We start from the raw sequence: 25,362 nt of genomic DNA on the forward strand, positions 1-25,362 counted from the left end.
CCCCGCCCATTTTGTGCTCCAGGTAGACTCAACCAAACGCCCTAAGCATTAAAGAGGATTGCAGATGGAATGATCCAGGTTGGTTGTGGCTATCATTTCTGGGGAAAAAATACATTTATATTTAAAAAAAATATTTTACAGCATCAGAAGTTTCTGTAAGTATTACAAAATTGATCGAATCACTGGTAAAATGCATTAACCAAGACTCTTCTCGTAAAGTTTCAGAGTATTTCAAAGCTGCTCTGTTAGTATTCAGCCCAGAATGAACTAGCCATGACACAAGCTGTCTAAGAACTGACTTGTTCTGTCCCAGGGGATAGCCTGTTTGTATCCTTACCAGAAATGACCACAAAGTGGTAGAAGGTGTTTGACATTGGCACACTGTTTAACACCAAACTCTTAGCAGTCCTCACTTTAGCTAATATACACAGTTCGACCCAGGCTAACCAGCAGCCCGCAGCTAACTGGCGTTTAGCTTGTGGTAAATGGCTGTCGTGGGTTTGGGTGAGGTTTGCTGGTGAAGGTTTTCCTTCAGTGTGTCAGGCGTCAGTACAGGTGTAGTTGATGAGGTGAGAGACAGAACAGGTTACATGGTCCTTCTCATTACCATGCCCACCTCTGCTTCCCACATCAGAACCACTCATCTGTCAGTTACCAAGGCAACCAAACTGTCGCTTCATGGAACAGTTTGTCGACTGGCAGCAGTTTGACAAAAGTTTTGTAAAGGGAGTTGGTTTGTAAAAGCAAATGTTTACTTTGAATTGTTGGTGTTCACACTCTTGAATGTGTGGTTTATACTGTCGTCCCTCTGCAAAGAAACAAGGCAGGACTGCATATGTCACTGTTAGCGTTGTCATTGACAGACAGACAGACAGACAGACAGACAGACAGACAGACAGACAGGGGATGCAAGCATTACTAGCTACCATATCATCCTGCAGTGGAACTAACTCTACATTCAGAAATGAGTTAAACCAAGGATATACCTTGTTTTTGTCCTCTTTTGTTTTTTCTTTCACCACATTTTCTATTTCTCTCTGCCTCACTTATTCTTTGTCTGTCTGTCCGTCTATCTGTCTGTCTCTGTCTTTCAGCAAATGCGTCAGAAGAGTAAGCAGCAGGCAAAGATTGAAGCCACTCAGAAACTTGAAAAGGTGAAGAACGAGCAGCTCCAACAGCAGAGACAACAGCAGCAACATTTACTAGGCAACCAGCTCCTCACTGGGGGAGTTTCCCTGGATACAGGTAGCCCTAGTCTGATGATAACACCCCAGCAACCAGCTGCAGGGGGCAGTGCCTCTCCTCTCCAGCCATGTACATTAAAGGAGGGCCAGGTCAGACCACACCCCCTCCTTGGACACCAAAGCTCCGGATTGACTGATGACATCTTCCTTAAACCCCAAGCCCCTCCCCCCTCAGGGTTCTCCCAGTCTCACCTCTCCTCCCCTCACCCCCACTCGTCGCGCCCCTCCTCACCCTGGGACCCCTACAACATGACGGCGGGAGGCCCTCCTCCTCAGCAGCAACGGAGGAACTCCCTCAGCACTTCCCCGGTCCATGATGCCCCGGGCTCGTCCTCCCCTGATGCCAAACCCTTCGACCCACAAAGAAGACCCATGGGAGTCCAACAAGGTACTACCTACCAAGTCCAGACTGTCAGAACCAAAACCAGACAGACTGGATTAGAAAAGAACAGAACCGTCACCAGATGTTTGGTTGGCTGTCAGATTGGCAGAACTCATAGAATAACTTACCACATACTGACGTCCCATGATAATATAGGCAAGGCAAGTTTATTTGTATAGCACCTTTCATGCACAAATGGCAATTCAAATTGAAATTGGAAAAAAAACAGCAGTAAGTCAGATTAAAGATCAGATGAATGAAAATACATCACAGATCAAAAGATTTTAGTGACTGCTACGCCAGACAACACAACGATAGGCATTTATCAAACGCCCTCACCAGCGTCATAAGATTTAAAAATGAAAATACGGGGCGCCCCGGTGGCTGACCTGGTAGAGCGCGTACCACATAAGGCTGAGTCTTACCACAGCAGCCTGGGTTCGAATCTGGCCCGGGCCCTTTGCTGCATGTCATCCTCCTCTCTCCCCTGCCTTTCCTGTCTCTCTCTAGTATCACTATCTAATAAAGGTGGAAAAATGCTAAAAATAAAAAATAAAAAAAAAAATAAAAAGAAGGGGGGGGGCGTTAAAGACCGAAGAGTTTAAGACATAAATTGAGGGATTTTTTTTTTTTGGCATTTTTCTGCCTTTATTAGATAGTGATAGTAGAGAGAGACAGGAAAGGCAGGGGAGCGAGAGGGGATGACATGCAGAAAAGGGCCCATGCCGGATTTGAACCCAGGCCACTGCCGTAAGGACTCAACCTTATGTGGTACGCGCTCTACCAGGTCAGCCACCAGGGCATCCCCCAACTGAGGGATTTTAAGATGAAAATAAAAATAAATACGTAAAGGTGTAGTGCAGTGCTTTACAAGTGAGCTAAGTCAAAGCCACAGGAAAACAGGTATGTTTTGATCTGAAAGAGTCTACAGTGGAAACATGTTTAACATCTTCAGGGAGCCGGTTCTATCTGTGTGGGACATAAAAGCTGAAAGCTGCCTCACAATGTTTAGATCTAGTTCTGGGCACTACTAGGTGACCTGCCTCTAAAAATCTGATAGGTCTACTTGGCTTATATTCTAACATCTCCAAGATATATTTTGGTCCTTGCCGTTGAGCGATTTGTAGACAAGTAACAGCATTATAGAGTCAGTTCTATAGCTGACTGGAAGCCAGTGTAGGCCTCTAAGAAATGGGATTATGTGTTAAATTTTCTTGGTTTTAGTGAGAAATCTAGCAGCACCATTCTGGACGAGCTGTAGCTGCCTAATCGTCTTCTTGGGAAGACTGATGAGGCTGTTGCAGTAGTCCAAAATGCTGGTAATGAATGCATGAATAAGTATTTCTAAATCTTGTTTCAATTGGAACCCTGTGATTTTTGCATTGTTTCTTGGATGAAAATAAGATGATTTGGCTATTGTTTTATACATGACTGCCGAGGCTGAGGTTGGAATCCAAGATAACACCTAAGTTCCTGGCTTGACTACTAGTTTTTACAGATTTGACATGTCCAGGGTGTCTCCCTGCCTGCTGCCCAGTGACTGCTGGGATAGGCTCCAGCATCCCCGCGACCCTGAGAGCCGGATAAGCGGTTTGGATAATCGATGGATGGATGGCTAGGCATTTATCTTAATTCTTCTAAGTGCAAAGTCCACCTCTTTCCAGATTTCTTTCCAGAGTCAGATGTTCTGTCAGTGCGATGGAGTGAGTGGCCTGCTAGCTCAACTGCGGCAGCCAGTATATTGTGATACAGCCATGTCTCCGTGAAAATCAGAACACAGCAGTCCTTTGTAGTTCTCTGTCTAGGATACTCAGTCTGAGCTAATCCATTTTGTTGGCGAGTGATCTTACATTTGCGAGAAAAACATGAGGCAGAGGAGTTTTGTATGAAGCAACCCTTAGCTGGGCTAGCAAACCAGCTCGCTTACCCCACTTCTGTTTCTTCTCCCTGCATCGTCTGTGCCGCCTCCCCCCGGGGATAGGGATTCACGTTAGACGTGGTTTTTGAGTTGAAATAGTGTTCTCTACAGTCTGTGACAATCTTTAAAAGTTCTTGGTGACCATAGTGAATGTTTGCCCTCATTTCCTTGATCGGGGAGATGATAATAGTCACTATTAATAACAACAAGAATAATAACAAGAAGCACCGGTAAGAGGAGCATAAAGTCGCTGTGTCTGTACGCGCCGCCACATGTGTACTATTCAAAGAGGATTGGGAAATAGTTGCAATCACAGCATTGTAAGATGGTGACAGATGTACTCTTCCCCCGGTTCAGGGATGGTCGTTCCCTCTTAACACAGATGGCCTCTTTGACTCCCTGTTCAAACCAGCATTCCTCCCCATCAAGGATGTGCACATCCTCATCCTTGAAAGAGTGGCCACTGGCCTGTAGATGGTGTAGACTGCGGAGTCCTGGCCTGACGTGTTAGCTGCCCTGTGTTGTGCCATCCTCTTGGCCACTGTCTGTTCAGTTTCCCTGATGTACAAGTCACAGCAATCAGTTAAGACTGAGGAAGTCACTTAGATGAGCGATGAAACATTTCTCCCATGAAATGTGTCCAGATGAACAGATTCAACAATCTGTGATTTCCTGACCTGGATTATTGAGCATGCATCAAGACATCTGTAGATAATTGTTACTGAAATGTGTGGGACACTTTTTAGTTTAATGCACAGGTATTCAAAAGAGGTTTATTTACCAACTAGTCTCTGTTTGCATTGGAAAGCATCTCTAGAGAATATAAAATGTGAGTGTTGGCTTAGTGGAGTGACAGTAGTGAAAATTTCTGACTTCTCTGAGCTTTCTGCTCCTAGTGGTCTCACTCTTATTTGTCATTTCTCGTAGGACCTCCTCGAGCTCCAGACCCCCAACAGGGCCGACTTCCTTCAGGCTCCGCACCCGACATTTCGGCTAGACAACCTGCTATCCAAAGGCCACCTCATAATAACAATACTAATATCCGAATGGCTGGTGGCGGGGTGTTCAAGGCGCCTATGCCCCCCCACAGCCAACAGGAGGTGTACAGCAGCTCAACTGCAGCAGGAGGAGCAGGAAGGAGTGCTCCTTCATCCACTCCCACTGAACTCGGCTTCCCTCTCTCCCAGGAGCCTCCCTTTGCCTCGTATGCCCCGGCCCCTGGTACCCCTCACCCCAACTACAGCCAAACCCCCGACCCCTTCAACTCCCGACCTTCTCCCGACCCCCCTGCTACGCCACGGCCAAACTCAGAATCTTCCTACCTCTCCACACCTGCCATGCTGAGAATCGACCAGTTTGGCCAGCAGGCAGCCAGTCGCAGGCCTTCCCCCTCCCACTCCACCCACCTACCCCTTGACTCCTATTCTTCCATGCCTGGGACGCCCCACCCCTCTGCCCCCGAGTGCGTCCCACAGTCTCCTGGGAGTCAGAGGAGTGCTGAGCTCTACTCCCAGGCTCAGGGTACCCCGAGGCTCACCGGCCCCGCCGACAGCTTCCCTCCTCAGCCTGCATCCTCTGGCATGTCTCCTCTGGCTCCAGTCCCCTCCGGAGAGACGTCCTCCTTTTCTCAGGCTCACCACCAGGTAACAAACACAGTCTGCTGCCACTCTGCAAGGCCGGACCCACAGTATCTGGACCTGTGGAATCTCCTTCATATGCGCTGTAGTTCATATGATCTGTAGTTCAAACACTCTGTAGTTCATATGATCTCTAGTTCAAACACTCTGTAGTTCATATGCTCTGTAGTTCAAACACTCTGTAGTTCATATGATCTGAAGTTCAACCACTCTGTAGTTCATATGATATGTAGTTCAACCACTCTAGTTCATATGATCTGTAGTTCAAACACTCTGTAGTTCATATGATCTGTAGTTCAAACACTCTATAGTTATATGATCTGTAGTTCAAACACTGTAGTTCATATGATCTGTAGTTCAAACACTGTAGTTCATATGATGTGTAGTTCAAACACTCTGTAGTTCATGTGATCTGTAGTTCAAACCCTCTGTAGTTCATATGATCTGTAGTTCAGACACTCTGTAGTTCAAACACTGTAGTTCATATGATCTATAGTTCAAACACTCTGTAGTTCATATGATCTGTAGTTCAAACACTGTAATTCATATGATCTATAGTTCAAACGCTGTAGTTCATATGATCTATAGTTCAAACACTGTAGTTCATATAATCTGTAGTTCAAGCACTCTGTAGTTCATATGATCTGTAGTTCAAACACTCTGTAGTTCATATGATCTGAAGTTCAACCACTCTGTAGTTCATATGATGTGTAGTTCAAACACTCTGTAGTTCATATGATTTGTAGTTCATTCAAACACTGTAGGTCATATGATATGTAGTTCAAACACTCTGTAGTTCATATGATCTGTAGTTCAGACACTCTGTAGTTCATATGATTTGTAGTTCATTCAAACACTGTAGATCATATGATATGTAGTTCAAACACTCTGTAGTTCATATGATCTGTAGTTCAGACACTCTGTAGTTCAAACACTCTGTAGTTCATATGATCCATAGTTCAAGCACTCTGTAGTTCATATGATCTGTAGTTCAAACTCTAATTCATATGATCTATAGTTCAAACACTCTGTAGTTCATATGATCTGTAGTTCAAACACTGTAGTTCATGTGATCTGTAGTTCAAGCACTCTGTTGTTTATATGATCTATAGTTCAAACACTGTAGTTCATATGATCTGTATTTCAAACACTGTAGTTCATGTGATCTGTAGTTCAAGCACTCTGTTGTTCATATGATCTATAGTTCAAACACTAGTTCATATGATCTGTATTTCAAACACTGTAGTTCATGTGATCTGTAGTTCAAACACTCTGTAGTTCATATGACCTATAGTTCAAACACTCTGTAGTTCATATGATCTATAGTTCAAACACTCTGTAGTTCAAGCACTCTGTAGTTCATATGATATGTAGTTCAAACCCTGTAGTTTATACACTCTGGTTCATATGATCTGTCGTTCCAATGCTCTGTTGTTCAAATAACTTCTCTGGTTTCAGCAGTCTCCAGGGAGAGCACCCGATGCTCAGACCCCAAAGCACTCTGGAATATGTGAGGAGGGCAGCTTCTCCAGTCTGGCTAGTCACACTCCAGGTCATGATGCTTTTGAGCATGGTCACATGACACCAAGACCTCAACAGATGGATAAGACTGCAACCAATGAGCTGGCAGCAGTGGGCGGGCCACCATTGGATGGACCAATGAGCATGCTCCCACAGCTTGGGGACTCAGAGGAGAAACTAAGACAGGTCTGGGTGTGTGTGTGTGTGGGGGGGGGTTGCACGTGTGCCACTTAATTGGTAATGATTACTAAAAGTGTTCCATCATTGGGGTGTCATGTGACTGGGTTCACTATCTAGCAGCTGTAGTTTAGTTAAGTCTGTATGTAAAGCTCAGTCACATGTCAACCTGCCTGTCTCCAGGACTGGGTGATGATGATTTGTTATTGCCGTTCAGTGTCTTTCAGTATTTTATCAGGATAAAATTCAGATATTGTTATATCATGGTACACAGTTTTGTTGTCTAAATTAGAGACAACAAGAATCTGTGACCTACAATTTCTGACAAATGAAGTGTGAAATATTTGAGGGAGTATTGTTTGAAAACTAGTTTTAGTTTGATATTAAACTTGACATTATCACACAGTTCAGTTTGATTCTTAAATGGGATGTTTTTGCATATGGAAGCAGATATTATGTATACTGATATCATGTAAAGTGATTGGTAGATTATGATTTTATGATTGTAGTGATAATAATTTCCATGTACCCCATGGTTTGTATTGGATAGGTGTCAGATCATATTTTTTCTCCCCTCTGATATGCAATCCAGCATTCCGGTTCAGTATCGGCCCAATACTGGTGCCGTGGATCGGATCAGAACATCCCTAACCTCTACTGTTGGCCTGTCTGTCTGTTTAACCGTGTGAACCATGTGTGTGTGTGTCTGTGTCTGTGTCTATCTGTGTGTGTGGGGGGAGGGGGTCTGTTTTAAAGTCTTATGTTTCTTTGCAAAAGAAATGATGAGCCATCAAAGGAATAATATGTCCTGATCCTACTTTGGTTCTGTTCTGATCTGATTCTGCTGTTTCAGCGTCAGAGACTTCGACAGCTGATCCTCAGGCAGCAGCAGCAGAAGAGTGCCCTGCGTCAGGAGAAAGCCTTTCAGGAACCGGTCTCTGGACACACGGCACCCCCATCAGCCACTCCAGGTCCTGCTACCGGCCCTGGTACCGACCCAGCCACACCTCACCACTGGTCTCAGGGCTCCTCTATCGGTCCTCAACAAGACCTGTTCAATCGACCTCCACCCCCCTACCCCGGCACATCGAGACCTGCAGGAGTCTTTCCCCCCAGCCAAGCCCCGTACCCCCAGCCAAACCTCCCCCGACAGCTGGGCGGACCAGGAGCCAATGTGGCAAAACTGGGGCTCCGGGGCCAGGCCATGAGGTGAGAGAGAGCTAAACCACTACACTGTCTCTCTACTGGACCTTTTGGATAATTCTCTGCTTCATTCATCCAGCTTCATTCTGCTGTCCTGCAGCTTTGGTTTTCCTGCTGAGGGTCAGGAGTCCTTCATGCGCGCTGGCCTCGGCCTGCCCGACACGGTCCCAGTCCAGATGAGGAGGCCCTTGTCTGGAGACTTCACCACCATTAGACCAGTGGGCGGGCTCAACAACCAGCCACAACCCCAAATGATGCCAGGTCAGAAGAGCAGAAGCGGTTGACTGGATGATTCATAATTATTTTTTTCGTGTTAATTTAATTTTAATTGTATTGATATAAAGTTAATTATATTGAATTATGAAACTGGTAAAATAACATTTATGTACTAAGACGATCTGTCATATGTGGTTTATATTTGCTCCATTTCATGTCAGTGATTTCACTGCCACTTAGTTAATGGAGTATTGATGTTCTCTATATAAAAGACCTTTAATTGATACAGTATTGATATATTCCATAGAGTATTGATAATTTCTGAAGTTTTAAATTTTTCTGTTCCCAGGTGGCCCTGCCCAGCCCTTCCTCCCCCACTCTCTCCCACCTCAGCAGCACAGCATCATGGGACAGCCCTTCATCGAGCTACGACACCGAGCCCCTGAGAGCCGCATCCGGCTGCCCTACCCTCTGCCAGCCCCCCTGGAGCTGAACCACAGCCAGTCCCAGGGCAGCCAGATGGGACCCGGGACCAGGATGGGGAAGGGGGTGTTGGGCCAGCAGGACAAGCCTGCAGGGGGTCAGATCATGGGGATGAAAGCTGGCATGGAACCTCCAAACCAAGGCTTAGTGAGCAAGACCCACCCGCTGTCAGCAACACAAAGTCACCATGAAAATGCAGCTCCAGGGCTGGCTGGAATTCCTGGAGCCGATGCTGGACTGGCGCAGAGCAGCGAGGCAGTACTCCCAGCGGCTGATGGGATTGAGGAGGAGGGAGAGGATTCAGCTGTGAAGGACTTGGAGGATGTTGAAGTCAAAGACCTGGTCGATCTCAACCTGAATCTTGATCAAGACGATGGTAAGAAAAGACTTTTCGTATCAGAGAGTAGAAAAATGTCACATGACTCTGTTATCCAGAGAGACTTACAGAGATACATACCATAGAGTAACAGTCATGTATCAGATTTATGTGACTGTTATCCAGAGAGACTTACAGAGGGACATACTGTAGAATAACAGTCATGTATCAGATATATGTGACTCTGTTATCCAGAGAGACTTACAGAGAGACATACCGTAGAATAACAGTCATGTATCAGATATATGTGACTGTTATCCAGAGAGACTTACAGAGAGACATACCGTAGAATAACAGTAAATACACATTCAATTCACATTACATCACATATTGAATACACATTAAATTCACATTACATCACATGTTAAATACACATTAAATTCACATTACATCACATATTAAATACACATTAAATTCACATTACATCACATATTAAATACACATTAAATTCACCTTACATCACATATTAAATAGACATTAAATTCACATTACAGCACATATTAAATACATATTAAATATACATTAAATTCACATTACATCGCATATTAAATACACATTAATTTCACATTACATCAAATATTGAATACACATTACATTCACATTACATCGCATATTGAATACACATTACATTCACATTACATCGCATATTAAATACACATTAAATTCACATTACATCACATATTGAATACACATTACATTCACATTACATCGCATATTAAATACACATTAAATTCACATTACATCAATATTGAATACACATTACATTCACATTACATCGCATATTAAATACACATTAAATTCACATTACATCACATATTGAATACACATTACATTCACATTACATCGCATATTAAATACACATTAATTTCACATTACATCACATATTGAGTACACATTACATTCACATTACATCACATATTAAATACACATTACATTCACATTACATCCCATATTAAATACACATTGAATTCACATTACATCACTTATTAAATAGACATTAAATTCACATTACAGCACGTATTAAATACACATGAAATTCACATTACATCGCATATTAAATACACATTAATTTCACATTAAATTCACATTACATCGCATATTAAATACACATTGAATTCACATTACATCACATAGTGAATACACATTACATTCACATTACATCGCATATTAAATACATATTAAATTCACATTACATCGCATATTAAATAAACATTAAATTCACATTACATCACATATTAGATACACATTAAATTCACCTTACATCACATATTAAATACACATTAAATTCACATTACATCACATATTAAATACACATTAAATTCACTTTACATCACATATTAAATACACATTAAATTCACCTTACATCACATATTAAATACACATTAAATTCACATTACATCACATATTAAATACACATTAAATTCACATTACATCACATATTAAATACACATTAAAATCACATTACATCACATATTAAATTCACATTACATTACATATTAAATAAACATTAAATTCACATTACATCACACATTAAATTCACATTACATCGCATATTAAATACACATTAAATTCACATTACATCACATATTAAATACACATTAAATTCACATTACATCACATATTAAATTCACATTACATCACACATTAAATTCACATTACATCGCATATTAAATACACATTAAATTCACCTTACATCACATATTAAATACACATTAAATTCACATTACATCACATATTAAACACATAAAATTCACATTACATCACATATTAATACATAGGTGTCATCACATAAGCAGGTTCCATATTTTTGCCTACTGAAGCAGTCAACGTTTTTTTTATTGCCATACAGTACAGTGCAATAAATGTACAGTTTAATGCAATGACTTAATAGCATATAATTTGGGGATCTCACAGTGGTTGTGAGTCCCGCAGGCTGTGGCAGCAGATACGTATTGAGCTGCCAGAAGAGCTGTTGTTCCTTCACCCAGGAGAACTGCCGGGTTCTCCTATGTGGTTAACAGTAGCAAGTTTGGTGTTTTCTTGGCTATTTCCCCGAAGTGGAAGTCTCTTACTGAAGAGAACTTCTCACAGTGGAGGAGGAGGTGCATCTCTGTTTCTACCTCCCCTGTCCAGCAGTGGCCACATATATGCTCCTCTCTGGGCAGCCATGTTTGTCTGTGTCTTCCTGTTTCTATAGCCAGTTGGAGGTCACTGAGCCTGTATGTGGTCAGGATCCGTCTCTGCTTCGTGTCTCTGACAGAGTGGAGATACTCGGCCAGTCTATATTCTCTGTTTAGGGTCAAATAACAGTTTAGTCTACTCTGGGTTTTAGTTTCATTTCTCCGGTGTTCCAAATATACACTCACTGGCCACTTTATTAGGTACACCTTGCTAGTACCGGGTTGGACCCCCCTTTGCCTTCAGAACTGCCTTAATCCTTCGTGGCATAGATTCAACAAGGTACTGGAAACATTCCTCAGAGAGTTTGGTCCATATTGACATGATAGCATCACGCAGTTGCTGCAGATTTGTCGGCTGCACATCCATGATGCGAATCTCCCGGTCCACCACATCCCAAAGGCGCTCTATTGGATTGAGATCTGGTGACTGTAGAGGCCATTTGAGTACAGTGAACTCATTGTCATGTTCAAGAAACCAGTCTGAGATGATTCGAGCTTTATGACATGGCGCGTTATCCTGCTGGAAGTAGCCATCAGAAGATGGGAACACTGTGGTCATAAAGGGATGGACATGGTCAGCAACAATACTCAGGTAGGCTGTGGCGTTGACACGATGCTCAGTTGGTACTAAGGGGCCCAAAGTGTGCCAAGAAAATATCCCCCACACCATTACACCACCACCACCAGCCTGAACCGTTGATACAAGGCAGGATGGATCCCTGCTTTCATGTTGTTGACGCCAAATTCTGACCCTACCATCCGAATGTCGCAGCAGAAATCGAGACTCATCAGACCAGGCAACGTTTTTCCAATCTTCTATTGTCCAATTTTGGTGAGCCTGTGCGAATTGTAGCCTCAGTTTCCTGTTCTTAGCTGACAGGAGTGGCACCCGGTGTGGTCTTCTGCTGCTGTAGCCCATCTGCCTCAAGGTTCGACGTGTTGTGCGTTCAGAGATGCTCTTCTGCATACCTCGGTTGTAATGAGTGGTTATTTGAGTTACTGTTGCCTTTCTATCAGCTCGAACCAGTCTGGCCATTCTCCTCTGACCTCTGGCATCAACAAGGCATTTTCGCTCACAGAACTGCCGCTCACTGGATATTTTCTCTTTTTTGGACCATTCTCTGTAAACCCTAGAGATGGTTGTGCGTGAAAATCCCAGTAGATCAGCAGTTTCTGAAATACTCAGACCAGCCCGTCTGGCACCAACAACCATGCCACGTTCAAAGTCACTTAAATCACCTTTCTTCCCCATTCTGATGCTCGGTTTGAACTGCAGCAGATCGTCTTGACCATGTCTACATGCCTAAATGCATTGAGCTGCTGCCATGTGATTGGCTGATTAGAAATTTGCGTTAACGAGCAGTTGGACAGGTGGGCCTAATAAAGTGGCCGGTGAGTGTAGATCTTTTGACTGATTCACAATTTGTTTTACTATTCTTCTCACGCTCTCTCGCTTTTTCTCTCTGTCTAGACGAGTTTCCTTTGCAGGTTTTTTTTTTTTTTTGGTTGTTCCCCCCCCCCCTTCTCCCCAATTGTATCCAGCCAATGACCCCACTCTTCAGAGTTGTCCCGGTCTCTGCTCCACCCCCTCTGCCGATCCAGGAGGGCTGCAGACTACCACATGTCTCCTCCCATACATGTGGAGTCACCAGCCGCTTCTTTTCACCTGACAGTGAGGAGTTTCACCAGGGGGACGTAGTGCATGGGAAATCACGCTATTCCCCCCAGTTCCCCCTCCCCCCCGAACAGGCGCCCCAGCTAACCAGAGGAGGCACTAGTGCAGTGACCAGGATGCATACCCACATCCAGCTTCCCACCCGCAGACACGGCCAATTGTGACTGTAGGGATGCCTGACCAAGCCGGAGGTAACACGGGGATTCGATCCGGTGAACCCCATGTTGAGAGGCAACAGAATAGACCGCTACACCACCTGGATGCCCCTTCCATTGCAGTTTTACGTAAAATAGAAGCAATTTAAGTTGACAAAACACAATTGTGAATGGTCTGCGTTTCCACTGAATGATGTTATGCTCCTGCCCTGATAGTCTCCGACACCTGAGAGGTGTGGACTCGGGCTGGGTGTGGGCAAGGACCTCGCGATACGATACATAGCATGATAGATGGGTCACGATACGATTGTGTCACGATACATGGCAAAACAAAACATACTGCAATTGCAGTACCTTACATAATTTACTGAAGTTTTAGAAACCTAGCAGAAAATACCACCTGCTGTGTACCAGCTGGTAGTCTGATGTTTATGCCACATCATATTCTGGTAACTCAGCTGACAAGCTGAGTCAGAACTATTTAATTAAAAATTCTATTCCAATTTATTAGATCATGATCTCTGCATTGCACAGTGCACACCGTGTGTCTGAACCCTGAACTGGAATGTGGAGGCCATAACATCCTATGAGAATAAAGTGTGCACATCAAGTATTGCTTTGTCACAGAAAACACTGAACTCAACAGCAGTGTTGATGCCGTAACATTGAATAAAGTGCATATTAAGCGTTCTTATAAACAAAGCTCATAAAAGTGGATTAGCCAGTATGCTGTCAGTAAACTTTAAACATGAGCATGCTGGCGTCCAACTCAAACGTTATTTGCAGGTGTCCGCTGTACTGTGATATGAACTGAGAGGGAAGAGGTGTTTCTCCACCTCTTCGTAAGGCCTGGGCACTGCTACTATATCCGTCATGTGTCGGCGAGTTGGGATCACATAGCGCAGCTCCATAATGTTTACCATGTTTGAAGCCGGGGTTTTCAGCTACGCTATATGGGCACAAATCTTGACCAATACAAAGCACCAGCAACTCTGTTGTCTCGTGTGCACGAGCTGAGGGAAGCTTGTAGGCGTTCCTGGCCAGCGTAGTTTGCCTTGGGTCTGCAGGTTTCGGGTGAGGTTGCTGCTGTGCTATTTTACCAGTGTGGTGGCGTCTTAAGCGAGATCATAGTATTTTAGCGTAGCATGACAGAGCTTGCAAATGGCATGAGCTTTATCCAAATCCTTACTCCCTGTTTGGTCGTCGGCTTTGAAAGACGAAGTTGCTGCTCTAATATTTTCCGCCATGCTTGCCTCTGAAATAGTGCCGGTGCCGGGAGGCGACTAGCCTACTACTAGCCCACAGCGGCATCTACAGGAGCAGCGGCCGTAGGCTGTTTGATCACAGGGATTTGAGGGATATTTAAACACATTTTAAATCTGTTTAATCAGGAATCAGGGAGAATTGATTCTCATTTCTTACATGTACTTGCATACACAAACAAACAAAATTTCATTTCCCCCAGCCCATAGCAGTGCAACACAAAAAACACATCCAAATTTCCCAAAAATTACACCACCAAAAACAGACAGAACAAAGCAAAAAAAATCAAAACAAACAGTTAACAACACAGTCCCCTCAGTGCAATGCAGTCCCAAAAAACTCCCCTGTCCAGAGAACGAATGCCAGCCGGGGGTTGTCAGAACTGCTGGGCTGCATGGGCTAGCAGTTAGCTTAGCCTGCCCCGCTTCCACATCCTGTCAGACCGCCCTCAGCGTTTGCTCCCTGGGAGCAGCTCCAGGCAGGGCCGTGGTCCTATGCCCATCAGATAAAGCAGACCAAGCTCTCCCAGCCGATCCAACACCAGCTCTCTCTAATACATGAATAATTTTCTACTATGTTGATACAAGGGGCTGGAAAATTGATAAAGTATTGTGAAAAAAATATTGCAGTACTGAGCTGTATCGAGTCTGTGAATGTTCTCATTCATCCAGGTCGTCATGGTTATCCAAAGGAGTTGAATCGAGTGCAACTGGACTCGGTATATATCCGTGAAGACGTTTCACCTCTCATCCAAGAGGCTTCCTCAGTTCGTTCCTTTCTGAGCTGTATCGAGTTTTTTGCACAGCCCCAGTGTTGACTCAGTGATTTTGATTGCATGCACCACAATAGCCTTGGCAGTGTTTAATCGAAGGCGACGAGGGCATATGATGCACGCAGTGACCGAAGGGCAAACCCCTGATTCCTGGTCATGGCCTGGTATCAGTGCTTTATGTCCACAGTGATTTTACAGACGGCAATTGACCGTGTCTGCGGGTGGGAAGCCGGATGTGGGTATGTGTCCTGGTCGCCGCACTAGCGCCTCCTCTGGTTGGTCGGGGCACTTGTTCAGGGGGGAATAGCGTGATCCTCCCCCGCGCTACGTCCCCCTGGTGAAACTCCTCATTGTCAGGTGAAAAGAAGCGACTGGGGACTCCACATGTATGGGAGGAGGCATGTGGTAGTCTGCAGCCCTCCCCGGATCAGCAGAGGGGGTGGAGCAGCGACCGGGACGGGCCGGAAAATAGGGTAATTGGCCAAGTACAATTGGGGAGAAAAGGGGGGGGGACCACACAAAAAAATGACAAATCGTTAGTCGTGATTGTTTGTATGTCAATTAACCGTCAACTAAAATGTCATGATTGTGACAACCCCAGGGAGTGTGTAAACTTTTTTTTTGCAATATTTGAGGGTTGTTTTTTTTTCTTCAAAATTCACGTGTTTCCATTGTTTGTGTTTTTATTTCACAATTTCAAATGGCGCATTAAGCAGGTTAATGGAAACCCGCCGCCTTCTCGCTCTCTCTGGTTGGAAGCAGGTTCAAAAGTTGATTTATTCATCTTGGAGAAAAAGTACACTTTCCTCAGTGGCCATTCTACTTCTGAGCAAAAGCGTGTGTGCGTGTGTGTGTGTGTGTGTGTGTGTGTGTGATTTCGCTAGTGGTGAAAGTTTCTAATCTTGTAGCAGGGAAAACATTACATGACAAAGAAGAGCCTTCCTAAAACTTTGTCAGTTCTTATTTTCCACCATCATATGTTTGCAGGTAAAGAGGATCTGGACCTGGGCCCCAATGATCTTCACCTGGATGACTTCCTGTTATCAGGCAAGTTTGACCTAATCGCGTACGCTGACCCCGAGCTCAACCTGGAGGACAAGAAGGACATGTTTAATGAGGAGCTGGAGCTGGGCGAGGAGAAGGAGGAGCGAGAGGAGGGAGGAGAGCCTCACAAAGGCGTGACGGAGAGGAGAGAGGGATTTACAGTGGGCATGTCCAGGACACCGAGCCAGGTCAAACAGGAATTGAATGAGGAGAACATTAAGTCAGAGGCCAAGGACTTCACCCCTCTACCTCCACAGCCATCAGCCCTCGCTGGCTTAGTGACCTCCTCCAGAGCTTCTGCACCTTTGGGAGCCAACGAAAGAGCTTCTGTCCTGCTGCCAGGATCTCCTCAGCAGGCTGGCCAGGTGGGAGCAGACCTTGTCTCTGGTACCTCCACATTTCTTGTCAAGGTGGAGGTCCCATCTGCTGGAGTTTATGGGTAGATCCAAATGCTTAAAAAATGCAACCTTTCTCCTTTTCATTTGACCTTGCTTGAAAGTGTCACAAAGGTCAAGAAAAAGTTATGAGGAAAATTGGAAGGTATCTTCAGGCTGTCTTAGGGAGGCCTTTTCTTACATCAATGTCAGCATCACCTGTTATTTATGTTGAAGTTTAGCAGGTAAAACTAGAAATTCTCAAAGATATCTACAGTAGGTATTACTGGCCATTTAATCTTGAAACAATATAAAGAAGATACAGTCAAAAACAAATAGTTGGACAATACACATGAGGAAAATAAGGAATTACTTTACTGTGGAATGATTCTCAGATACTTTAAAGTCATCACTATAAGTCCTACTGCAGCATCATAAAAAATACTGCATATTGTTGTCAATATGGTTTCCATCCTCAATATGCATCAGTTTTTCAAGTTCAACTTTATTGTCGTGTAGAATACAATGAAATTCTTGTGTTCTGGCTCTCTGCCTTAACACAAAGAACGCAAGGACAAAGGACACACCATCCCAAAAAGAAAAATATACAAAATAACACAACAATGTATTGTGATATAGGTGTATCAGCTGTTCAGCAGCCTGACTGCCCGTGGAAAGAAACTATTACCGAGGCGGGTGGTGTGTTGTAAAAGTTTTGTTACACTATTTTAGGGGGTCGGAGGGGGTCAGAAATTACCTAGTAATTTCCTAATAATAAGGTGGTAATTATCGCGTAATTTCTTAAAAATAAGGTCGAAATTACCTTGTAATTTGGGTTAGGGTTAGCTGTAAAATCACGTGTAAAAACTACCACTTTATTACTAGGAAATTACCAGGTAATTTCCGACCCCCTAAAATAAAGTGTTACCAAAGTTTTACTCACATCAGGCTCTGTCACCTGGTGATCGACTTCATTGGGTGGGCACCGTGCTGCTGGGACTGGGTCCAGGTTGTGAGCTTCAAAGTGGGTATAAAAGTTGTTAAGCTCATCTGGGAGCGAGGCAGAGGTGTTGATAGCCACACTGGTTTAGATTTATAGTCTGTAAACACCTATAGCTCCCTCCACATGCGCCGTGAGTCACAGCCACTGTAGTCATTTTCTAGTTCGTCCTTATATTTTCAATTGTGCAAGATGCATTTTATAGAACAAAAGCAACATCCATCCATTGTCTGAACCGCTTATCCTGCTCTCAGGGTCGCGGGGATGCTTGAGCGCAGCAGTCATTGGGCGTCAGGCAGGGAGACACCCTGGACAGGCCGCCAGGCCATCACAACAACAAACCAAGAGTAGCTCGTAGTGAGCTGCCATAGTATGGCACCATCTTCTATTCTTAATTGCTCCCATCGAGCAAACAGTTTGCAGTTTACAGTTGAGCCAAAATCAGTCAATCAGTCATGGGAAGTCAGAGTCGACTTCCCGTGTTAAGGACGTTGAACACGGCATAATAAAACAGTCAGCAACATCTATTCATTTGTGTTTGATTAATATGTTTTTTCATACTTTAATCTATAGCTGTTCTCAGTTGACTCAAGAACTGTGAGGAAACGGTCCAGCCTTCATTAATATGTATGAGCTGACCTTTGAGTGACAAGTACAAGCAAGAGTTGGTGTGAAGGGTGGGCGGGGTTTCATGTTTGACGATTTGATCTGATTAACTTCATATTAATGAGTGTCTGATAACATCAGTATCAAAAAAAGATTGGCTGAGAGAAGCTGAAATAGGGGAGCTCTTTTAAAAATAGAAAACTAGTAAAACTTAATAGAACGACCAAGATGGTCATGACGGCTTTGGATTTTCAGAGTTTAATATCTTTGTGGGGAAAAAAAGATTCAGACCTGTCGATCCCTGAATTCTCCTAAAATTGCATATATTTGTATTTAAAAGTTTTTGATCAACTGCCCAAAATGTTATGATAAGATCCACCTAAAACGATCATGAGCGGTCAGAATGGCCGCTCGTAATTTGTGCGTGATCGTGCGCGTCATGTCACTATTCATGACGTGTGGTCGCATCAGTTCCCTCATGAAGTTCGTTGCTCTGTCCTAGAAACTCACTAGCGTCCTCCAGTGCAGAGAAATAGTCTTATGCCCCTTTTCCACTGCATGGTACCGGCTCTGCTCGGCTCGACTCGACCTTCTTTAGTGGCCCATCACTGGAAAGTAGGGGCATGTTGGTAAGTGTTTGTGGTGGCGCCTTGTCGAGGTCCCAGATAAACTGGAGCGGTAGCCACATCATGCAGACCTCTGATTGGTCAGAGGAACGCGTGTACTGTCATTTTGCGTCATGTGTCATCAATGGGCTATCACCCGCCATTTTTAAGTACCGAAGCGGTGGAAGCGGAGTTCGAAAGTGCATCTTGGCATGGAGGACAACGGAGAGCTGAAAAAGCTGAAAATCCAGCCACACTGAGAGGTACTGTTACGGTAATGGAAACGGCACAGAAGCGAGTCAAGTTGAGCCGGTACCATGTAGTGGAAAAGGGGCACTTAGATTTGATGTGTGATTATGTGCAACATGTGTGGTTACAGATGCGTTACAGACGCACCATGACTCCCACCGAGGCCTTGCAGTATTTACAGGCATGGGAAAGCGGCCATTGAAACTGTTAGAAAAATAGTATTAAAGTGGTTAAAATGTGAGTTTTGGTGTCAGTTAGTTTCTTAACAGACACGCTAACTAACATGTGTAATGTATTAATATCTCAGGTGGGTATTTACCTTGGCAGAATACAGAGTGTAAACACCGTGGCGGGCCGTCTTGTAGTTTTAAAGTTGCGGTCGTGTTTGGGGTTGTTTCAATATTTATTTCCACTTCTTTGTTTACATGTCACGTTTTATAGGCCTTGTTCCGTTTCTTAGAGCAGCAGCAGCATGTGTTTTCTGGTTTGGTAGAGCAGCAGTATGTGTTTTCTGGTTTGGTAGAGCAGCAGCAGTATGTGTTTTCTGGTTTGGTAGAGCAGCAGCAGTATGTGTTTTCTGGTTTGGTAGAGCAGCAGCAGTATGTGTTTTCTGGTTTGGTAGAGCAGCAGCAGCATGTGTTTTCTGGTTTGGTAGAGCAGCAGCAGTATGTGTTTTCTGGTTTGGTAGAGCAGCAGCAGTATGTGTTTTCTGGTTTGGTAGAGCAGCAGTATGTGTTTTCTGGTTTGGTAGAGCAGCAGCAGTATGTGTTTTCTGGTTTGGTAAAGCAGCAGCAGTGTGTGTTTTCTGGTTTGGTAGAGCAGCAGCAGCAGCATGTGTTTTCTGGTTTGGTAGAGCAGCAGCAGCAGTATGTGTTTTCTGGTTTGGTAGAGCAGCAGCAGCAGTATGTGTTTTCTGGTTTGGTAGAGCAGCAGTGTGTGTTTTCTGGTTTGGTAGAGCAGCAGCAGTATGTGTTTTCTGGTTTGGTAGAGCAGCAGTGTGTGTTTTCTGGTTTGGTAGAGCAGCAGCAGCATGTGTTTTCTGGTTTGGTAGAGCAGCAGTATGTGTTTTCTGGTTTGGTAGAGCAGCAGCAGTATGTGTTTTCTGGTTTGGTAGAGCAGCAGCAGCAGCATGTGTTTTCTGGTTTGGTAGAGCAGCAGCAGCAGTATGTGTTTTCTGGTTTGGTAGAGGAGCAGCAGCAGTATGTGTTTTCTGGTTTGGTAGAGCAGCAGCAGCAGTATGTGTTTTCTGGTTTGGTAGAGCAGCAGTATGTGTTTTCTGGTTTGGTAGAGCAGCAGCAGTATGTGTTTTCTGGTTTGGTAGAGCAGCAGCAGCAGCATGTGTTTTCTGGTTTGGTAGAGCAGCAGCAGCAGTATGTGTTTTCTGGTTTGGTAGAGCAGCAGCAGTATGTGTTTTCTGGTTTGGTAGAGCAGCAGCAGCATGTGTTTTCTGGTTTGGTAGAGCAGCAGCAGTGTGTGTTTTCTGGTTTGGTAGAGCAGCAGCAGTATGTGTTTTCTGGTTTGGTAGAGCAGCAGCAGTATGTGTTTTCTGGTTTGGTAGAGCAGCAGTGTGTGTTTTCTGGTTTGGTAGAGCAGCAGCAGTATGTGTTTTCTGGTTTGGTAGAGCAGCAGTATGTGTTTTCTGGTTTGGTAGAGCAGCAGTATGTGTTTTCTGGTTTGGTAGAGCAGCAGTATGTGTTTTCTGGTTTGGTAGAGGAGCAGCAGTATGTGTTTTCTGGTTTGGTAGAGCAGCAGCAGTATGTGTTTTCTGGTTTGGTAGAGCAGCAGCAGTATGTGTTTTCTGGTTTGGTAGAGCAGCAGCAGCAGTATGTGTTTTCTGGTTTGGTAGAGCAGCAGCAGCATGTGTTTTCTGGTTTGGTAAAGCAGCAGCAGTGTGTGTTTTCTGGTTTGGTAGAGCAGCAGCAGCAGCATGTGTTTTCTGGTTTGGTAGAGCAGCAGCAGCAGTATGTGTTTTCTGGTTTGGTAGAGCAGCAGCAGTGTGTGTTTTCTGGTTTGGTAGAGCAGCAGCAGTATGTGTTTTCTGGTTTGGTAGAGCAGCAGCAGTATGTGTTTTCTGGTTTGGTAGAGCAGCAGTGTGTGTTTTCTGGTTTGGTAGAGCAGCAGCAGCATGTGTTTTCTGGTTTGGTAGAGCAGCAGTATGTGTTTTCTGGTTTGGTAGAGCAGCAGCAGTATGTGTTTTCTGGTTTGGTAGAGCAGCAGCAGCAGCATGTGTTTTCTGGTTTGGTAGAGCAGCAGCAGCAGTATGTGTTTTCTGGTTTGGTAGAGGAGCAGCAGCAGTATGTGTTTTCTGGTTTGGTAGAGCAGCAGCAGCAGTATGTGTTTTCTGGTTTGGTAGAGCAGCAGTATGTGTTTTCTGGTTTGGTAGAGCAGCAGCAGTATGTGTTTTCTGGTTTGGTAGAGCAGCAGCAGCAGCATGTGTTTTCTGGTTTGGTAGAGCAGCAGCAGCAGTATGTGTTTTCTGGTTTGGTAGAGCAGCAGCAGTATGTGTTTTCTGGTTTGGTAGAGCAGCAGCAGTATGTGTTTTCTGGTTTGGTAGAGCAGCAGCAGTGTGTGTTTTCTGGTTTGGTAGAGCAGCAGCAGTATGTGTTTTCTGGTTTGGTAAAGCAGCAGCAGTATGTGTTTTCTGGTTTGGTAGAGCAGCAGTGTGTGTTTTCTGGTTTGGTAGAGCAGCAGCAGTATGTGTTTTCTGGTTTGGTAGAGCAGCAGCAGTGTGTGTTTTCTGGTTTGGTAGAGCAGCAGCAGCATGTGTTTTCTGGTTTGGTAGAGCAGCAGCAGTGTGTGTTTTCTGGTTTGGTAGAGCAGCAGCAGTATGTGTTTTCTGGTTTGGTAGAGCAGCAGCAGTATGTGTTTTCTGGTTTGGTAGAGCAGCAGCAGCAGCATGTGTTTTCTGGTTTGGTAGAGCAGCAGCAGCAGTATGTGTTTTCTGGTTTGGTAGAGGAGCAGCAGCAGTATGTGTTTTCTGGTTTGGTAGAGCAGCAGCAGCAGTATGTGTTTTCTGGTTTGGTAGAGCAGCAGTATGTGTTTTCTGGTTTGGTAGAGCAGCAGCAGTATGTGTTTTCTGGTTTGGTAGAGCAGCAGCAGTATGTGTTTTCTGGTTTGGTAGAGGAGCAGCAGTGTGTGTTTTCTGGTTTGGTAGAGCAGCAGCAGTATGTGTTTTCTGGTTTGGTAGAGCAGCAGCAGTATGTGTTTTCTGGTTTGGTAGAGCAGCAGCAGTGTGTGTTTTCTGGTTTGGTAGAGCAGCAGCAGTATGTGTTTTCTGGTTTGGTAGAGCAGCAGCAGCAGTATGTGTTTTCTGGTTTGGTAGAGCAGCAGTGTGTGTTTTCTGGTTTGGTAGAGCAGCAGCAGTATGTGTTTTCTGGTTTGGTAGAGCAGCAGCAGTATGTGTTTTCTGGTTTGGTAGAGCAGCAGTGTGTGTTTTCTGGTTTGGTAGAGCAGCAGCAGTATGTGTTTTCTGGTTTGGTAGAGCAGCAGTATGTGTTTTCTGGTTTGGTAGAGCAGCAGCAGTATGTGTTTTCTGGTTTGGTAGAGGAGCAGCAGTATGTGTTTTCTGGTTTGGTAGAGCAGCAGCAGTATGTGTTTTCTGGTTTGGTAGAGCAGCAGCAGTATGTGTTTTCTGGTTTGGTAGAGCAGCAGTGTGTGTTTTCTGGTTTGGTAGAGGAGCAGCAGTGTGTGTTTTCTGGTTTGGTAGAGCAGCAGCAGTATGTGTTTTCTGGTTTGGTAGAGCAGCAGCAGCATGTGTTTTCTGGTTTGGTAAAGCAGCAGCAGCATGTGTTTTCTGGTTTGGTAGAGCAGCAGCAGCAGTATGTGTTTTCTGGTTTGGTAGAGCAGCAGCATGTGTTTTCTGGTTTGGTAGAGCAGCAGCAGCAGCATGTGTTTTCTGGTTTGGTAGAGCAGCAGCAGCAGTATGTGTTTTCTGGTTTGGTAGAGCAGCAGTGTGTGTTTTCTGGTTTGGTAGAGCAGCAGCAGTATGTGTTTTCTGGTTTGGTAGAGCAGCAGTGTGTGTTTTCTGGTTTGGTAGAGCAGCAGCAGCATGTGTTTTCTGGTTTGGTAGAGCAGCAGTATGTGTTTTCTGGTTTGGTAGAGCAGCAGCAGTATGTGTTTTCTGGTTTGGTAGAGCAGCAGCAGCAGCATGTGTTTTCTGGTTTGGTAGAGCAGCAGCAGCAGTATGTGTTTTCTGGTTTGGTAGAGGAGCAGCAGCAGTATGTGTTTTCTGGTTTGGTAGAGCAGCAGCAGCAGTATGTGTTTTCTGGTTTGGTAGAGCAGCAGTATGTGTTTTCTGGTTTGGTAGAGCAGCAGCAGTATGTGTTTTCTGGTTTGGTAGAGCAGCAGCAGCAGCATGTGTTTTCTGGTTTGGTAGAGCAGCAGCAGCAGTATGTGTTTTCTGGTTTGGTAGAGCAGCAGCAGCATGTGTTTTCTGGTTTGGTAGAGCAGCAGCAGTGTGTGTTTTCTGGTTTGGTAGAGCAGCAGCAGTATGTGTTTTCTGGTTTGGTAAAGCAGCAGCAGTATGTGTTTTCTGGTTTGGTAGAGCAGCAGTGTGTGTTTTCTGGTTTGGTAGAGCAGCAGCAGTATGTGTTTTCTGGTTTGGTAGAGGAGCAGCAGTATGTGTTTTCTGGTTTGGTAGAGCAGCAGCAGTATGTGTTTTCTGGTTTGGTAGAGCAGCAGCAGTATGTGTTTTCTGGTTTGGTAGAGCAGCAGTGTGTGTTTTCTGGTTTGGTAGAGGAGCAGCAGTGTGTGTTTTCTGGTTTGGTAGAGCAGCAGCAGTATGTGTTTTCTGGTTTGGTAGAGCAGCAGCAGTATGTGTTTTCTGGTTTGGTAGAGCAGCAGTGTGTGTTTTCTGGTTTGGTAGAGCAGCAGCAGTATGTGTTTTCTGGTTTGGTAGAGGAGCAGCAGTATGTGTTTTCTGGTTTGGTAGAGCAGCAGTATGTGTTTTCTGGTTTGGTAGAGCAGCAGCAGTGTGTGTTTTCTGGTTTGGTAGAGCAACAGCAGTATGTGTTTTCTGGTTTGGTAGAGCAGCAGCAGCAGTATGTGTTTTCTGGTTTGGTAGAGCAGCAGCAGTATGTGTGTGTTTTCTGGTTTGGTAGAGCAGCAGCAGCAGCATGTGTTTTCTGGTTTGGTAGAGCAGCAGCAGTGTGTGTTTTCTGGTTTGGTAGAGCAGCAGTATGTGTTTTCTGGTTTGGTAGAGCAGCAGCAGCAGCATGTGTTTTCTGGTTTGGTAGAGCAGCAGCAGCAGCATGTGTTTTCTGGTTTGGTAGAGCAGCAGTATGTGTTTTCTGGTTTGGTAGAGCAGCAGCAGCATGTGTTTTCTGGTTTGGTAGAGCAGCAGCAGTATGTGTTTTCTGGTTTGGTAGAGCAGCAGTATGTGTTTTCTGGTTTGGTAGAGCAGCAGTATGTGTTTTCTGGTTTGGTAGAGCAGCAGTATGTGTTTTCTGGTTTGGTAGAGCAGCAGCAGTATGTGTTTTCTGGTTTGGTAGAGCAGCAGCAGTGTGTGTTTTCTGGTTTGGTAGAGCAGCAGCAGTATGTGTTTTCTGGTTTGGTAGAGCAGCAGTATGTGTTTTCTGGTTTGGTAGAGCAGCAGCAGCAGTATGTGTTTTCTGGTTTGGTAGAGCAGCAGCAGCAGTATGTGTTTTCTGGTTTGGTAGAGCAGCAGCAGTATGTGTTTTCTGGTTTGGTAGAGCAGCAGTATGTGTGTGTTTTCTGGTTTGGTAGAGCAGCAGCAGTATGTGTTTTCTGGTTTGGTAGAGGAGCAGTGTGTGTTTTCTGGTTTGGTAGAGCAGCAGCAGCAGTATGTGTTTTCTGGTTTGGTAGAGCAGCAGCAGTATGTGTTTTCTGGTTTGGTAGAGCAGCAGCAGCAGCATGTGTTTTCTGGTTTGGTAGAGCAGCAGTGTGTGTTTTCTGGTTTGGTAGAGCAGCAGCAGCGTGTGTTTTCTGGTTTGGTAGAGCAGCAGTGTGTGTTTTCTGGTTTGGTAGAGCAGCAGCAGCGTGTGTTTTCTGGTTTGGTAGAGCAGCAGCAGTATGTGTTTTCTGGTTTGGTAGAGCAGCAGCAGTATGTGTTTTCTGGTTTGGTAGAGCAGCAGTATGTGTTTTCTGGTTTGGTAGAGCAGCAGCAGCAGTATGTGTTTTCTGGTTTGGTAGAGCAGCAGCAGTATGTGTTTTCTGGTTTGGTAGAGCAGCAGCAGTATGTGTTTTCTGGTTTGGTAGAGCAGCAGCAGCGTGTGTTTTCTGGTTTGGTAGAGCAGCAGCAGTATGTGTTTTCTGGTTTGGTAG

General features: G+C 44.6%; 1 protein-coding gene across 1 annotated transcript in view; it reads left to right on the forward strand.

Annotated features, from left to right (window-relative positions):
• Nucleotides 1-25,362, forward strand: part of kmt2ca (lysine (K)-specific methyltransferase 2Ca) — a 267,487-nt gene that overhangs the window by 155,680 nt on the left and 86,445 nt on the right. Inside the window, exons 41-47 of the mRNA XM_056299264.1 lie at nt 1,095-1,632; nt 4,472-5,187; nt 6,640-6,888; nt 7,733-8,088; nt 8,183-8,343; nt 8,648-9,157; nt 16,190-16,611. Coding sequence (XP_056155239.1) covers nt 1,095-1,632; nt 4,472-5,187; nt 6,640-6,888; nt 7,733-8,088; nt 8,183-8,343; nt 8,648-9,157; nt 16,190-16,611 — 2,952 coding nt within the window. The remainder of the gene's footprint in view (nt 1-1,094; nt 1,633-4,471; nt 5,188-6,639; nt 6,889-7,732; nt 8,089-8,182; nt 8,344-8,647; nt 9,158-16,189; nt 16,612-25,362) is intronic.

The sequence above is a fragment of the Lampris incognitus genome, chromosome 19, assembly GCF_029633865.1.
Source record: "Lampris incognitus isolate fLamInc1 chromosome 19, fLamInc1.hap2, whole genome shotgun sequence".
NCBI lineage: Eukaryota > Metazoa > Chordata > Actinopteri > Lampriformes > Lampridae > Lampris > Lampris incognitus.